Genomic DNA, 17,607 nt, shown 5'->3' on the forward strand with positions numbered 1-17,607 from the left:
GTCGTGCACAAATTTTATGGCTTCTTGTATAGCAACAAGTTCTGCAGCTGACGAAGATGACTTATGGTCTAATTTGTACTGTCGGGAAATGCCGAGTTGAGGGATCACGAAGGCTGCAGCTGAGGCGGATGAAGTTACGGATCCATCGGTGTAAATGTGCACAGAGTCGCTGTATCGGTCATCCAAATGTGCCAAGGTGAGTTGCTTGAGGGCAATATAAGAAACACGCGACTTATACGAAATTCCACGTATGTGAAGGCACACCAGTGGTTGAGTCAATGTCCATGGAGGCTCTGCAGGGATTACGGCAGGTGCAAAGCCTGAAGGGATCCTGTGTTTATGCGTATCGAGGCATCGCGAATAGGCACAGCCTGGTCGGTCCACTTGTAGCGAAGACAACGGGTGCTGTGCATGTCGGGTCAGCAGACGAAGGTGCACTCGAAGAGGCTTACAGGACGTGTAAATCTGTATAGAGAGATAAAGATACAAGAACAGGCGGGGAGGTTAACGAGACGCACATCCGGTTTGCTACCCTGCACTGGGGAAGGGATGAAGGGGAGAAAAGAGGTTGCAGAGAGATAAGAAGGTACACATAAATACGAGCACCCTCGGGGGAGCACACACAGTCTACAGGCGTTCGCTCAGGTTTGTTGTCTTAAGTTAAGTAGGAGAGCTTTAGTCGCTTTCTGCGCAACTGAGGCAGATGCCCAAGGTCTCAGAATCTTCTGCACACAGAACGGTCTAGAGTCAAGTTGATTCAAAGCCATCCGGAGCTGGCATCGCTGTGTGTCGTAGCAAGTGCAGCTGCACAGGACGCGTTCAATGGTCTCTTCAGCTGTGCAGTAGTCGCATGTAGAGGTGTCTGCCTTACCAATGCGAAAGGAGTACACCTTTGGGAATGCAATAACCACACGTAAGCGGCCAGATAGACAGATAGGCTCAAAGTCGTCGAACTTCGCTAAGGAATGCTTCGCATTCAATGAACATTTTTTCATTATTGCGTCGTGCAGGCGCAAGGCTGACTCGCCGAAGGTCTGGAAGCTCCTGGAGTGACGCGTCGCTACTGGGCTGGCTCTTGACTTGCGTGAGATCACGGCATACTCGCTGTTCTACCAGTCCATCCATCCGCGGTCCGTCCGTCGATCTGTCCGTTCATTTAAGGTTATTGAATTCATCCATTCATCCTTTGTTCGTTCGTCCCTTTGTCTATTCGTCCATCCATAGCTCACGCTACATATATCCTGGCATAGCCGAGCAAAGCCAATGCAAATTTTTCTTTTCTTTAATTTCACGTTCCATTACTTTTGAACACAATCTCTAAATAGACAAAACTCATAGTTAAAAATTTTCATGCAGCATGTGAACATTGATGTAAGCGCGCAATTTCACCATAGACAACACACAAACGTTGATGGTGCAGCAGCTTGTCATTGTTATAACCAATCTATTTTTAAAACCCTTGCACTTCAAAACCATTATATCGTCAAAAGTGGATTCGACTGTATCACTGCTTTCCGCAAAGTTATGTTGGTGATGGCGCTTTTTTGTACTTTTAGCCCTCGTATAAAAAGCCAGAACGTTCCACTAAGAACGCTTACAAGATTTCTAAATTGGAACGCTCTTGAGTATCACTGATTAACGCTTTATTTGAGAGCACTTCCCTCAAATGATGCTCCGAAACAAGAGCTTTAGGGGCCAAGCTCCTTAGAGCGGCACCCGTTCGTCCCTCGTCGTAGTACGTAACATGTCGTACGCTTTCACCTGCAAGGTGGTGCCGGTGGGGGATTTCTCCTGTGCGTTGTTGAACAATAAAAAAATTCGCAGCGTGCGCATTAATTAAAAGCTGAATTTTCCTGTTTCTCATTCCCAATTAGCAGCCATTGGCATGTACATTGATCCCTATCTGACAAGAACGGGTCGCTATGTTATACTCGCTGGGCGTAACCTCCTTGGTTTTAGAAAGGTTTAGCGAGCGTTGGGCCGCAGTGCCATGAATACAGTGAACTAGTATATACCATCAACTCGAGGTGGTTAAAGGTGGAAAGTAGGCACGAAGCGCAAGCCGTAAGAAAGTGTGCGTGTGCCTACCTCTCGTTTAGTCCTTGGAATGTCCGCTGGATGGCGGTGCTTCTATATGCGGAATATATGATGAAAAGATGCGAGATGGTGGTACTTGGAGTGTTGACTAGATGGATGAACGGACACACAGACAGACGCATAGATGGACGCATGGATGGCTGCAGGATGGATGGACGCATGGACGCACGCAGGGGCGGATGCATGGGCGAACGCAGGGACAGACGCATGGATGGACATTGTCACTGGTCCCGTTAATTCGGGAGGCGATCGCCGGGCTAATTCCAAGGTCCGAAGTATCGGCCCCCCAAATCGCACCACGAAAGCTTGGACAATTTAGAAGTGGTCCTATTTGGCGCGCCAGCGGACGCCGGCTGTGGCCCAAAGAACAAGTCAGAGCTGAGAGTTGATAAACAAAACAAAATTATATTCTCAATTATGGCAGATCAAAACGATACACAAGTATGCACACTCGACAATAGTTGAATACAATATGTTACCAATCAAACAATGTACTACACAGTACAATCAGCCACACTCGAAACAACGGACACAGACAACAATACGCACTACAATGCAGTCGCATGCATCGAACAACCAAGACTCCTAAAGACTAAAGAGTTAGAAAACTTATTCAGTCAAAGTTCTTGGAACAAAGGTCTGGATGATACTCTTCCAAGAATCACTCACTCAAAGTCCAGCGTTGTTGTCGTTCCGCTGCCCCCAAAGTTTCTCTTCCAGGAAACCATGCGTCTTCAATTGGCCGCTCACCAGGCTCCAAACTTCTTCGCCGGAAACACGTCGGCTTCACAGACGCAGCTGTTGCCACGCGTCTTCGCTCGATAGCGGTAGACACACACTTTTGCCTGTAGCTCGAGTCTTCACCCCTCTGGTGGAAATCTTCTTCTCCTCCTTTGTCACGGAAGACAAAAGGCTTCGCCCACAAGGCGGAACACCCTACGCACTCTGGCGCATACTTTCTTCTTCTCCCGCTTTGTCACTAAGGACAAAACCTTCACCGACAGACGCGGCGAAATAACCCCACGCACACTGGCGCTAACTTCCTTCTCCTGCTTTATCACTAAGGACCAAACCTTCGCCGACAGACACGGCGGAATACCCTACGCACTCTGGCGCTAACTTCCTTCTTCTTTCTCCTCATCTCCCATCTCGGCTGCTTGATTAAATACCTTCCGCGCGAGATTCCAGAAAGTTCTCATCATTTCGTCAGCGCGATACGCAGCGATGACTGGGGAAAGACGAGACGGTACGAGGGCCGTCCGCGAAAGATGACGCAACCCTGCATCACCACGCCCCTTTCCATCGAGAACTTTCTAGGGCTTGCTCGGCCGCTGATGCGAGGAGGTTCGTCAGCGAACCTACGCTTCTGAGGGGAGAGGGACACGCGCCCGAGGAGTCTTTGGATGCTTGTTTTTTTTTACCGTTAACCTCGAGGCGTCTCTCCAAAGCTTCGTCGCGAGAATTTGGTGGCGCGCCCTTTTTTGAGCGCTCGTTTTGTGACAGACGTGCGGATGCACGTTTAGACGCACTAACGGACCTGCAGATGAACGCACGGTCGGTCACACAGACGGACGCATGGACGAATGGAAGCAAGAACGAATGGACGGTCGGATGCTTCGCCCCCCTTTCCATCATTTACCCCGTGGATATGCTGCCATTTTTTTGTATCACTGCCTCATGTCACAAATGCAGCACTCGAAAACTGCCCTCTGAGGTTATAATTATTATTTTCTGCATAACTTGGAAGACCCCTTGTCAGGGAACTACGGAAGGAAGGAAGGGAGCAACAAAAGGGAGAAGGCAGAAAGGTTAACCAGAAAGACATCCGGTTGGCTACCCTACACTGGGGGATTAGGGAAGGGGACAAGAAAGACAATAAAGAGGTAAGAGAGGGAGAAGAAAAAAAAAGGTGGGCAAGAGGCTGACAGTAATGTCACTGCAGCGTGTAGAACTATACCGCATGTCAGAGGCGTTCACACAAGCTTTTTTTTCTCAGGAACTACATTAATGAAGGAAATAGCGTCGTAAACTCGATGTTCTTTTTTCGATGATCGGCTAGAATAGTACACTGAAATCGTACATCCCATCTATAATAGGTGACTGCGAGATGCCATAATGGATGTTATTTATAAGAAAACTTGTGCGTAATAACTGGCACCTGAGGGGCATAACTGCATGATCGATGTGTTTCTATTACGGAATGAATTAATCAAGTTTGGCTTAACCACCCAAAACTCATCCCATACCCTTCCCAAACGTACCGTTTGGCATATTTAATTCTGCAGTTTCAAGTACGGAAACAACCACTGAATTGTGCAGCAGGCATTAATGACGCCTGGCAAATCAATTTTATCACGCAAGATGCTTGAGGGTGTTCTCGCTAGCGTTTTCGTATTCACCTATCATCTGAACGCCGACGCACCTGTATGCGCTTAGTAGCGTGTAAAAACTAAAACAAAAGAAAAAACACACAAAATACCATCTAAACTGGTGTGCAAAAGGCGTTTGGTTCCTTTAGAGATAATACGGTCACATTTTGGGAGCAAGTTCAAATTTCAGCTATGAAAAAAATGTTTTCTTCTTCGCTATGTTTGGGTGCACTTTGAAATAATGATCGCTACAGCAGAGTAAGGGGTACTTGCAATGAAAAAAATGAAATATTCAGTTGACCCCGTTATTTTATCGCATGCTTCTATGCACACTATTTAGTCATAATGAAGTTTTAACTACATCGCGTTTCGTCGTGGTAGTGTAGGTTTTTTTGCTTCCTGTCATCTTATTAGAAGATTTGTATAGCGGTAGATGCAACGGTTACCGTAGTGCAGTGAAATTCTTAAATGTGAAAAGTATCAGAGTGGTTAAGCGGCATAAAAGCGCAATGAGGTGAGCACGAAGCAGAAATTGTACGTTAGACAAGTGTTGTGCTTACAAGTGAAACGTTATTGCAACAACCAATGCTGTCTATAGCGCACAACACCTCACCACCTCCCCAAAGAAAGAGCCACGTTGAAAAACAGCAAGAAAGCCGTTTTCATTGTCTGCATTTTTCGCGATGTAAACTCCATTGTCAATGGCTTTTCATATGGCTGCTTTGATCACGAAAGTGGCGCTCTGTTGTGCGTTGTAGGACCGAATGATTGTTGCAATAAAGTTTCAGTTTTAAGTAGAGCGCTGGTCTAGCTTACCGTGTCACCTTCGTCCTAATTTTTGTGTGCTGTGTTTTCTCCATAAGCATTTAGCAACTCAGCAAAACCAAATCCTTCTTTAAAGTGTGTACCGTAATGCCCTAACCCTACGGACGCTTTACAGCGTCAGCGCGTGGGCTTCCCTTTTTCTATCCACTCTCTCTCCCTCCATAGGAACGTGACATGTACGCTGTGTCTGCACACCATGCGCTGACGCGTTCTAACGTGTGCGTGTGGTTAGGGCTTCATCGTAGAGTTACCGTTTCGTGGAGTAGAGATATATATGTTCACCTGTAGGTATGACCATATATTCGAGACCATTCGATTGCCATCGTCGCACAGAAGTGTGGCCGGTGGTACTCGATGTGACCGATCAGTGGTATCGCCGGCGGAGAAGGGGGTAATCTGGAGCCAGGGGGGATGTGCCTCTTGCCAGGTTTGGAACACCAGAGGACGTACAATACGACAAGAAACAACACCACAGTTATCAGGTCAGACCACTCCATATCTGAAAAGAAAGGAAAACGATTGGAGATGACATTTCTTGCTGAAAGTTTATAGGAATGCCTAAATAAACCAGCATGAACGGTAAAACTTGAGCAATATTGGTGGGCACTGCGGATAGGGTTGGCCGTTTGAAGTAACGTTTGAAGCCGTTTGGGGTGTTGTTACGACGGACAAACAGACAAATTTACAGACAGACAGACAGACAGACAGTCAGACAGACAGACAGACAGACAGACAGACAGACTAGAATTTTCACGTCGAATTTCCTCAAAAAAGAAAAAAATAGGTGTGTTGTCGCTCGAGCACTAACCACGCACTTTGTTTACACAGACGCTATCTCGAAAGACATCAATGCATCCCTCTTTTAGTGCTGTCAAGCAGGTAGGATGGCTAAACCACTGCCAAGCGGGCAAGATGGCTAAACCTCTGCTGCTACCTTTGCAGGCACTGAGTTGGATCTTCACCATGATTTCGACAAGCAACGAGCGCGAGCAGTTTCCACTCCTGCTGCATGACTACGGAAACAAGACATTGGACATCGTATTGGACAATCTTCGGTCGACAACGGTGACGTCAGTGATCGCAGGCATACTTAAGAATGGACACAACGACCACCACATTAAAAGGCGCGGCAAATGCCGAGCGGGCAGGATGGCTAAACCACTGCTGCTACCTTTACAGGCACTGACTTCGATCTTCGCCGTGATTTAGTCAAGCAACGTGCGCGGGCAGTTTCCACTCCTGCTGCATGACTATGGAAACAAGACATCAGACATCGTATTGGACATTCTTTGGTCGACAACGGTGACGTCAGTGATCGCAGGCATACTTAAGAACGGACACAACGACGGCTACATCAGAGGGCACGGCACTTGCCAAGTGGGCACGATGGCTAAATCGCTGCTGCTACCTTTGCAGGTTGGTGTACAGCCTTGTGCAGCTTGTTGCTAAATTGACAATAGATTCTTAATTGTTGTGCCGTGCCCTCGGCGATGTAGATCCATTGCGGTGGAGTGTTAATTGTCGTTACTACTTTTGTTAACATCGGGCGATGTAGAAGAAAATCCAGGTCCCAAGTCTGCTGAATTGTTGAAACAAATTTTAGATAACCAGAAAGAATCTGATGAGAAGATAAACACGATTAGAAAAGAAGTTGCCGAACCTAATGAAAAGTCAGAAAGAATGAACAGCCATCTTAATGCCATGCAGGATATGCAAAATAAAACCGAAATGTTAGAAAATATAGTCCAGGAACAAGCAGAACGACTGGTGGATTATGTAAACAGAAGCTGAAGAAATAATCTACTCGTTTTGGGAGTTCCCGAGGCCAGAAATGAGGCCGAGGCAGATTTGCGCGATGCCGTTGTTAACATTTTCAGATGCAGGCTAGGGTTAGACGTTAAATCGGTAGAAAGAATTCACCAATTAGGTAAACAAAGACAAGGCGAAGGAAGACCAGTAATTATGAAATTCATAGATTACCGTGAGATGGAGAAGTTAATGCGTAATTGCAAAAAACTAAAGGGCACTTCTTTCAGTATCAGTAACTAGTACAGTAACTATAAGAAACAGTCGAACTAAGAAAGAAACTATGGGAAAGTTCAGCGCCAGACCGAGCCAAGGGAGCGTGGGTCTCGATGTTGCATGATAAACCGGAGATAAACGGGCGCGTGTTTGTCTGGGATGAACAAAAAAAAATTAACGCCGTCCTTTTCAATACCGGAGTGATAAGAACGATAGCAGAGTTCAAGCGACGCCGGTATCGAGTGCGCATGACCGACACGAATCCTTTGACTCGGACAGCTCTACTGGTAGTTTAAAAATCAATTCCAATCATGGCTAAGAATTCTCCAAAATGCTCGTAGTATCGTAAATAAAGTTAAAGAATCAGAATATCGTTTATAGGCACATAGTCCTCATGTTGTATTATTAAGAGAAACATGGCTACGCGATGAAATACGCAATAGTTGCATTGTTACTCCAGGGTACAAGCTTTTCAGATGGGATAGAGATTCACGAGGTGGCGGTGCTTTTATCATTGCTAAAAGTGCCATCCCAACTTGCATGATACAATGTGATGTTCGCGAAACTGTATGGTGTAAGATTACATTCAACAATAGAGTATACATTATTGGCTCAGTAGACACACCACCTGCGTGTGAGCCTCAGTTTCTGGATTTATTAAGTGATTCCTTGTGTGACCATGTTAACGGGAGCACGAGGTTGATAATGGCCGGAGACTTCAACTTGCCGCACATTGACGGGCAGAATGTTTTGCCGGGTGAGACTGAAGCAATTGTGGCAGAGATTTAGGGCCAACGTCGTAACTTGCGTTGATCGCTTTGTCCCTACTCGTATTAAGAAAACACGTAAACGAAATCCCTGGATAACACGCAGCATTATACATATAAAACGGCGAAATAAAAGATTAAGAAAAAGCAAAAAAAAGAGCGACGGAAGTGGTAGCTATAAATATTAGGTTGAAGGAAGCCCTCGTGAATTAAAAAAAAAAGCGTTTTTTGGCCAAATTCCTGTGAACTTCCTTAAAAGTTCTCCATCCAAACTCTGGCGTTACTTCAGCGACAGAAAGGAAAGAATCGAGCAGATCGAACACGGGGGTTGTATCCTGACAAAAGTTGAAGACTTAGCCGATACTTTTAATCTCTTCTTTCTGTCCGTTTTCACAATAGACCAGGGCGATAAGATAGGGGCATCCATCATTAACAATGCAACAACCACAATGGAACCTGTTATTATCAACCGCGGTGTTTTTCAGTTACTGCTTGAGCTAGTTGTGAAGAAAGGAAGTGGTCCGGATAATCTACGAACAGAGTTTCTCAAGAAATACGCAGAATGGGCCTTGTTTTATTTAGAAATAATATTTCAGAAATTGATTGAGACGCGATCACTTCCTCAAGACTGACACAATGCAGTTGTAATTCCGATTTTCCAAAACGATAACCGTTCGTTAGTAAACAATTACCGACCCGTATCCTTGACGTCGGTTTGCTGTAAAGTTCTGGAACATCTAATAGCAAAACATATTCTTAGTTTTCTTGATTCTAACTAGTTTGTTTGCGCAGGCCAACATGGGTTTCGGCATAGTCTTTCTACTGTGACACAATCAGCTGAAACGCTCCATGATTTTAATAAAAACAGCGCTTCTGCAGACTGATGTAATTAGTGCCGATTTCAAGAAAGCCTTTCATAAAGCTCATCGTAAATCACTTTTCACGCTTGAAAGATTAGGAATAGGCGAAGAAGTATTAAAATGGATGTATGCCTATTTATCTGCACGTCAACAGGCTGTAAAAATTGAAAATTACGCTTCAAGATTACTGACCGTGTACTCGAGCGTTCCCCAAGGATCTGTTTTGGATCGATTCTTTTTCTGATATTTGTTAATGATCTATGTTCAATAGCTGAGGCTTCTATTAAAGTGAAACTTTTTGCAGATGACTGCTTGATTTATTCCCCAGTTACTCGTGAAGGTGACCAAATTAATCTGAACAGGCGCTTACACGCATTATATCAGTGGTGTATATTATGGTACATGAAACTACACTATAGCAAGACGACATTTCCGCATATTCACTCTAGTGGGCGGGAATTGTCATTCATTTATCACATCAGAAGTCGCCCTCTAAATAATGCCGCTTGTTTCAAATACCTGGGAGTTAGTATTATGCACACATTGAAATGGCACTCGCATAGAACATCTGTTCTAAGGCAAACAAAAAACTGTATTTCCTAAAGAAAGAACTGGAACATGCCACACCAGATGTAAAACTAACTGCTCACCAAACATTCATACCTTCTGTCTTAGAGTGCGCTAGTATTGTGTGGTTACCGCACCAGAAGGTGCTGTGGACAAAAATGAAAAGAATACAGAGATTAGCAGTCCGTTTCATATGCGGTAGATACCGACGCACACACTATGTCACAGCTTTGTTAAAAAGTCCTGTGAGCTTCAGTATTTGAAATATCGCAGGCGCAAAAATCGCCTCAACTTTTTTTTATGATTATAAGCGGGCAAACAAAAATAAAATAGGATTTATATCTTCAGCCCCGTGGAAGGCGATGCGATTGTCTCAATAATAGTAGAGCAATTCAACCTTCTTTCACACACACGAATGCTTTCCGCCACTCCTTTTTCCCAGACACAATAGAAATGTGGAACAGTTTACCCAATGCGATTGTGCAACAAACAACGTCAGTGAATTTTGAAAATGCATTAGACAGTTTTTTTTGTAGTGATGCGTGCTAGATTTTGTTGTGAGCATTTATTGGTTGATTTTTATGTGTGTAGTCACTGTTGTTTGTTTTTTATTTTTCTGTTGTTGGTTATTATACTCGTATATATGTGCTTTTGAATTTTTATTTTTTGTGCGAACGTTGTGTACTTTGTGACAACCTCCCTGTAATGACCCCAAGCACGGGGTTGACAGTATCAAATAAATAAAAATGAAAATTTTCTAACTTCACTTATGCCAAAGTTGGTATTAGGTGATGCCAGTGGATGACGAAGGTATGTGACGGGTGCATACAGGATAATCATGGGATGCATGTCATGTGAGTACATGACTACATTACACGGTCAAGGCGCCAATATATTTAGACGCCACGTGGTGCGCGTGCTCGCCGGCGTTCATTTCGTCGCGTCACGCTGGCGTTGCCACGCCATGCAGCGGTGCTGCCATATACTCGCAGGCACGCGCCGCTGCATTGCTTTGACGCATGCGCGTTTCAGCGCATCTGGCATTCCTCCGTCACGAAAAGAGGAAGACGCGGTGTTGTGTGGGTAACGGATCGGCCCGAAATGCAGCATGTCGCGCCGGTTGCCTTCAGGCCGCGCCGACAGACGCTGGTCGCGCTTGGTGTCAGACTATAGAATGCTCGCGTTTTGCTAACGTTACGTCGCTCTGCCCAGCGTGCGCGTGCCTCAATGCTACATTGGAGTATATTGGGTCCTTCATGAAGCGCTCGTGGCCGTTTTGCTAACTCCACATATACCAAATTTGGTGTTACGTGACGTCAATGGATGAAGAAAGTATATGACTGGTGCAAACATGATAATCCTGACACGCGTGTCATGTAAGAACATGACAACATATCACGCTCATTGCGTGCTCACAGCCGTTTCGCTAGCTCCCCGTTTACTAAATTTGGTATCATGTGACGTGAATAGATGACGAAAGTAAGCGATACATCGAAACATAATAATCATGACACGAAAGTCATGTACGGCATCATTTACCTCCACCTCGTAACGTTGTGCCGGTTTTAAAGTGACATATCAACACTTCTCTCTCGTGTTTTCTATATCATCGATTCCCACTGTACGTGGGTTCAGTCAATTTTTTATCTACTCCAAATTAAGGAGGTAATCACGAGAACACTCACACGTAGGTGGCTAGATAGATAGATAGATAGATAGATAGATAGATAGATAGATAGATAGATAGAGAGATAGATAGATGGAAACACTCAAGTGTCTGCTTTATGCGAAAAAATGTTTCGCATTTAAAATATGTTAGCGACTGAGTGACTGAATTGGGACAATACAAAGCGAGTGGTTCAGTTATGACAGCGGATAAGCAATATTCGGCAACGTTTATCAACATAGGTTTGCGCTTAATGTAGGTGATGAATCGTGGTAGGTAGCTATGAAAAACTTCTTCTCAAGGCTAGTTGTACATGATCCAAAATAATTGACATCTCTCTCTATAGATCTAGCTTTGAGAAGTTGTTGTAAATGCGCAGTGGGTCACTATCATAAAAAAAGCAACATAGAGTGAAAATTACTTGAAGTCATGACATCCCACTAGCGCCAGTCGCGTGAGTGCGTTTTGAATTCAGCGTTTGATTCTTTAATATCATGCGTTTATGCAGCGTGAACGCACGTGAAAAACGCATCTAAACTTAGGCGTAGGCATATTTGCCGTAAAGCTCCTTCATAAAATCTAATAGAAACGCTGAAGTACTGAGAGATGCCTTTTTTTTTCTTTGTTTAACTACACATTTCCTGCATCGCCGCTTAGGTATTTTGTAGGGGGGACAAAAACATGTCCAATATATAAAAAAAACACGATGCAGAAATATTTTCACACGTGTCGAAGGATCCCAATGATCTCATTCGAAGCAACGTAAGTGTGGCTCAACAAATACATTCTGAAGACTCCTAGCATATGCATTGATTAATGCAAGAACAGTCCCACGACATAAAAAGCATAAATTATTATCAGTTATATGTACTACTGCGTCTGTTGCAATTTCGCAATGTCCTAATGTTTTAGGAAAAAACGAGCAGAAAAAAAGGGTTGGAACTGCACTGAAAGGCAGAAATATTTGTTAAAGTGGAAAGTTGTTCCATGCTCGGGTGGTTGTGTTACATGGAGCTCGCAAACAGATGGTTGAGTTATCTTCGTCGCATGTCAAAACAAATTTATGTCGTCAAGGCCACCAACTGTTGTGCGCATAAAAACAACCGATATGAAGCCGCTGTATGCGCAAAAGACACCAGCTGCACCATCTGCTGAATTCTTTTTGCTCGGTAAGGCCACTTGGAAAGTGCAGGCGCCCATAACGCAGTGACTTGTGCAGGGAATTTACAGGACCATTTCCGGTCGTGTCATCCGGTACCAGCTGTTTTCACCATATAGCATGTAGACACAAGCTGCCTAGTTTTGCAGTGCCTTCAACGACATGACACAAAAAGTCGTGAGCTTATGAGCGGGATACAGCGTCGTTACTCGTTTATTTGAGGGTGCATACCACTTACCGGGACTTTTTTGGGAAGGTATATTCCTCTAAAATATATGCGACGTAGGAAGGCAGTGGTTGTTGGTTGAAACCAAGAAGTAAATAGTGCAATGAAATAAAGACGCGCCTATTCACCATGCTATTCACCATGCACATCTTATTCTATTTTCATTATGAGGACATACGACAGGTGGAGTCTAATAAATACATTACGGTAACTCGAGCGGCTCAATCCCATAGGTGCCAGAAGAGGGGCGCTTGTTGACTTGGTAGAGGCCGGTATACTTCGCTGCAAACTTGGGAGTCGGGCCAGGCGAGGGGAAAGGCAGTCGGAGCCACAAAAGATGGTGGTGGTGGTAAAAAACATTTATTTCAGAAAAAGTCTACTAGAGAGTGCCGACGTGACCCATCGGCGTGCTAGAGTGGGAAGACCCTATTCCGGGACGCCAGTGGAGCTGGAAGCTGCCCGTGCGCACTCCACCAAGGAGCGTTGTGCAGCCAAGGTAGAACAGCCGAGCAGGTGCTCCACCTAAGCCTCTAGTTGAGATAGGACAAGGGGATGAGAAAGGGACGGGATTACTGGGCACGATGCTACGACGTGATATGTGTCGGCCAGGACATGACAGGTCGAGCAGGTGCCATTGATTTCTGGCAAAAAGTGCCTGGCGCCCGCTGGACTGATAAAGGTGTTCATCTGCAGGCGGCGTAGCAGTCGTTCGTCCGCTTTCTCCAAACCGCGGGCGGGGTCCGGGTAGAGGCGGCGCGAAGCCCGGTAATAAGCCAAAATTTCGCGAAAGCGCGTCAGGTTGGTATTGCCAGATTTCGTCTCGGTACATGGAGGGGCAACGGCCCGGACAGGAGAAGCGTGGGCAGCGGCATTTGCCGCCTCGTTGCCGGACAGGCCCGAGTGGCCTGGGGTCCAGACTATACGAATGAGATGAGGGTTAAAGCGCTAAGAGGCTGCCTGTAGTAGGCTAGCCGCCAGCGGGGCAATGAAACCCTGAAGGTAGAACAGGCCGAGCATGAGTCCGTCTGGATAGTGCGTGAGGCAGGGTGAGAGGTGGCCAAAGCTATGGCAACCTCTTCAGCGTGCGTTACTGTGTCTGCTCGAAAGGAGAGTCCATCGACGTGTTTGCTCTCTGTAATCACGGCAGCCGTGAAGTGACCCGAGGGGGAGGGACCCGAGACGTTCACGTAGAAAACACCAGGACGATCGGAGTGTTGCGTATGAAGGGCCGCGGCGCGTGCTAGTCTACGGCCAGGATGGAGGTCGGGGCTCATATTACGGGGTAGAGGTTCCACCCATTGCTTTTGACGCCAGAGCTCTGGTACCGGCTGCAGAGGGTCTTGGTCAGATATCGGATTAAGGCCAAGTCTGTGTAGAAGACGGCGCCCTGAAGGCGTCTGCGACAGTCGATTGATTTGGTTAACGCGATGAGCTTCGCGCATCTCTGCAAAGATGTTGTGTACCCCCAGAGCCGCGAATCGGCTGTTGGAAGTTGCAATAGGTAGGTCCAGAGCGTGTTTGTATACTGAACGAAGAAGGACGTCCAGCTGGTGCTCGTGTCGACGACGCAAGCGAAGGTAAGGCAAGGCGTAGAGGACGTGACTGGTCACAAACGCGTGGGCCAATTGGAGGGACTGAGACCTTCAGAGGCCGCTACGCTTGGTAGAAACTCGCCGTATCATGCGGCTCGCCTGTTCGGTGGTGCGTCTGAGGCCTGCTATTGTGCCCTTTGGATCCAAGGGTGATGTGAGGTGAAGGCCAAGAACCCGAATATTTTGCACTGACGGGACGGGCCTGGACGGAAGAAAAATTTGAGGCGGCGGTAGCAAAGAAACTGAAAGAAGAGCCGATTTAGCTGGAGAGCACTCCAGGCCGCATGAACCAGCGTAGGTGTCCACCAGAAGGGCAGCCTTTTGCAGGCGTTCTTCGATTTGCGCTAAGGAGCCGGTGTTGGTCCAGATTGTGATATCGTCCGCATATAGTGCGTGTTGTATTCCCTCGACCTCGCTTAGAAGAGAGGGGAGGTTCATCATCGCCAGGTTAAAAACCAGAGGAGACAGGACTGCTCCTTGAGGTGTACCCCGCGTGCCTGATAAGTACGGGCCGTGTTCGGTAGAATTAAGGCGAATGAAGGCGTTGCGATATGATATAAAGGCGCGAATGTAGTTGAAAGTCTTCTGCCCGCAGTTTTTGGTAGACAGGTTAGTGAGTATAGTGCTGTGTTTGACGTTGTCGAACGCCCCGCGGAGATTGAGAGTGAGCAGGGCTTTATCGTTATGGTGCATAGTAGTCGGCTCTATGATATCGTGTTGAAGCTGGAGCAGGACGTCCTGCGCCGACAGATGCGGGCGAAAGCCAAACATCGTGTCGGCAAAGGTTCTCCTGGCCTCTAAGTAGGCGGAAAGGCGTTCGCGAACTATGGTTTCTATGAGTTTGCCTGCGCAAGACGTAAATGAGATGGGTCTCAGTGCCTCGATACTAACGGATTTTGGCGATTTGGGTATGAATGTCACGACTGATGTGATCCGTTCCGTTGGAAGCGGAGAGCAGTGCCATATTGAATTTATAAGGTGGAGTAGTGAGAGGTGTGCTTGGTCGGGAAGATTTGCCAGGAACGATACTGTGATTTTGTCGCGTGCAGGGGCCGTGCCCTGTCGCATTTTCATGAGTGCCAATCGTAAATCGGAAAGCGTGTATGGGGCGTCGAGGTCGGCGTTAGTGGCGCCGGAATACGTATATGCTGGGCCTGCGGGATCAATTGTGCGGCAGATGTAGTGGTCACAAAGTTCTCGCGCCTCCTTGTAGTGGTCACAAAGTTCTCGGCCGCCTCTGCAGTGAGCGCCTCAATGCGAGCGCGAGGTTTCAGATTAAGTTTGTTTCGTTTCCAGCGCCTTACGAGCCCGCGGCGAGCGTGCCAAAGATGTAGGAGGTGTGGATCGATTGCAGGAGTCAAATTAGAGGTTGCAAGGGTGCGAGTGTTCGCTTGTTTCATACGGAGAGCGTATGATGCCCACGCTGCATATTCGGTCGAGGAGAGGACGGCGGGGAATGGTTGCATTCTGAACTGAGTCCAATCGGTGAGACGGGCTTGGCCCCAGTGTTGGCGCATTTTCTGCCGCGGTGTGAACGAAATGCGGAGTAAAAAGTGATCGCTGCCTAGGGTGTCGCCTAAATTTTTCTATGTAGCATCGCGGATGTGACGGGTGAGGGAGAGGTCTGGGCATGTGTCTCGCGTGACCGAGTTGCCGGAACGTGTGGGTTGTGCCGGATGGGTAAGAAGCGTGAGGCTTAGCGAGAAAATGAGCTCCTTGAGCTCTCTGCCCCGGGCCTTCTCGTAGTGGTAACCCCAGTGAGGGCTGGGGGCATTAAAGTCCTCGACAATCACCAGTGGTTGTCGGGCCGCTATACGCAGCGTCCGATGAAAGAGATGCGCACACGAAGCCCTCGCAAGGCGAGAGGGACAGTACACGTTTAAGATATGTATTGATGGTTGGCCCCTCCGCTGAGACAGCACTGATATAATGCAGTAGTCGTAAGAAAGATCTAGATTGAGGTCAATATGTATCGTCGTGTAAGCTTTATGCACGAGGAGGCATGTGGTGGTGCCGCCTACATAGGAGCAGTATCCAGAAAGGGATGGAGCAGGGCCAGATTCTTGGAGCGCCAAGACGTCCAGCTGAGAGCCAAGTCAGCTGAGAAAAAGGGAAAGATGTGAACGCTTTCGCCTGTTCCCGAAGCCTCCAGGGTTCCACTGTATGATCTCAAATTTAGACGCAATGTTTGAACGGGACGTACGATTGGTAGCCATCGTGACTGTCTTAGGTTTTATATTTGGTCCTCCATGTCTCGCTCGGGATCCTCAGAGGCTGGGAGGGGCGCGGAGGCCAGATTGTCCGACGGTGGGGTGGGGGTAGCCACCTTACGACGGCGCCGTGGAGCTGTACTCTCACTGCTCACCGAGCAGGAGTGGGAACGCGATGCCTTGGGTCGAAACTGGGTGATTGCCCAGGCTTGAATAGCCTGGGTAACCTCTACTACTATGCGTTGGACAGAGAAGCTGGTGAGGAGGTGATTAATTGAAGCCTCGACCAGCGTAAGGCGTTCCTCTATGCGCGGGGCGCGCTCCTCGCTAGGGAGAGTTTGGTTAGCGGGCAAGAGAACCTGAGATGCCCCAGGAGCCTCAAGAGCTTCTGGAGTAGATGCAGCACCGGTTCCGAGTGCTGGAGTACGCATGGCTGCTTGAACCGGTGGTTTAATGGGAGTGGACTTAGTGCGAGGACTAAGCTTGGACGTAGCTGGCGTAGCCGCCTGGACAGAGGAGGCAATACCGGATGGCCTTGCAGTACACTGTTGTTGGGGTTGAAGTCGCTTATTTAAGAGTTCAAGTTGTTTAGTTAAAAAAAAACTTGCGTTTGAAGTGCCGCAACTTGCTGGCGAAGGGCCGCAAGTTCGGGAGAAGGAGGATCGACAGAAGGGGGTGAGAGAGGCTTAGAAGCAGCATTCCCTGCCCAACTGCTCACCTGAGGTACCGCCGCTGGTGCTTCGAGCGGTGGGAATGCCTGAGTGTCGGCGTGGAGTGGTGGAGCCGACTGATGCAGGTTGGTGCCGCTGTCTGGCTGTGACGAACATGAGGTGGTCCCTCGAGGAGATGTTGAGGGCTGCTTGCGTTTCCAATATTTTGCCGTGCAGCCACTGGTCCCAGTCTAATGGGCACCGTGGCAGAGGGGAGGCACTTGGGGTGGCAGTCGGGGGCATTGAGACCTGCAGGTGCGGGGGTTCCACATTTGGCACACTGGGTTAGAGCGGGGTGAGGACACTGAGGTGGTCGATCACCGATGGTACCACACTTGGTGCAAATAGGGACTGTTCTCTTGTAGGCGCGGATATACGTCGCCACACAGTGGTAGAAGAGGAAGCGGGGTAACTTCGTGCCCTCGAAAGTCACCCCCGCCGCCGCGGAATCTCCTAGTTTGCGAACCGCGAGGATAGTACCTCGAGGCCAATGGAGTTCTGACTTTATCTTCTCCGGGCTTTCTGCAGGGTTTATCT

General features: G+C 47.5%; 1 protein-coding gene across 1 annotated transcript in view; it reads right to left on the bottom strand.

Moving 5' to 3' along the window:
* Nucleotides 1-17,607, bottom strand: part of LOC119173720 (cytochrome P450 2F3) — an 80,606-nt gene that overhangs the window by 46,119 nt on the left and 16,880 nt on the right. The window contains exon 2 of the mRNA XM_075894401.1: nt 5,574-5,790. Coding sequence (XP_075750516.1) covers nt 5,574-5,788 — 215 coding nt within the window. The 5' untranslated portion in view covers nt 5,789-5,790. The remainder of the gene's footprint in view (nt 1-5,573; nt 5,791-17,607) is intronic.

Source organism: Rhipicephalus microplus, chromosome 5 (genome assembly GCF_043290135.1).
Source record: "Rhipicephalus microplus isolate Deutch F79 chromosome 5, USDA_Rmic, whole genome shotgun sequence".
NCBI classification, from domain to species: Eukaryota; Metazoa; Arthropoda; class Arachnida; order Ixodida; family Ixodidae; genus Rhipicephalus; species Rhipicephalus microplus.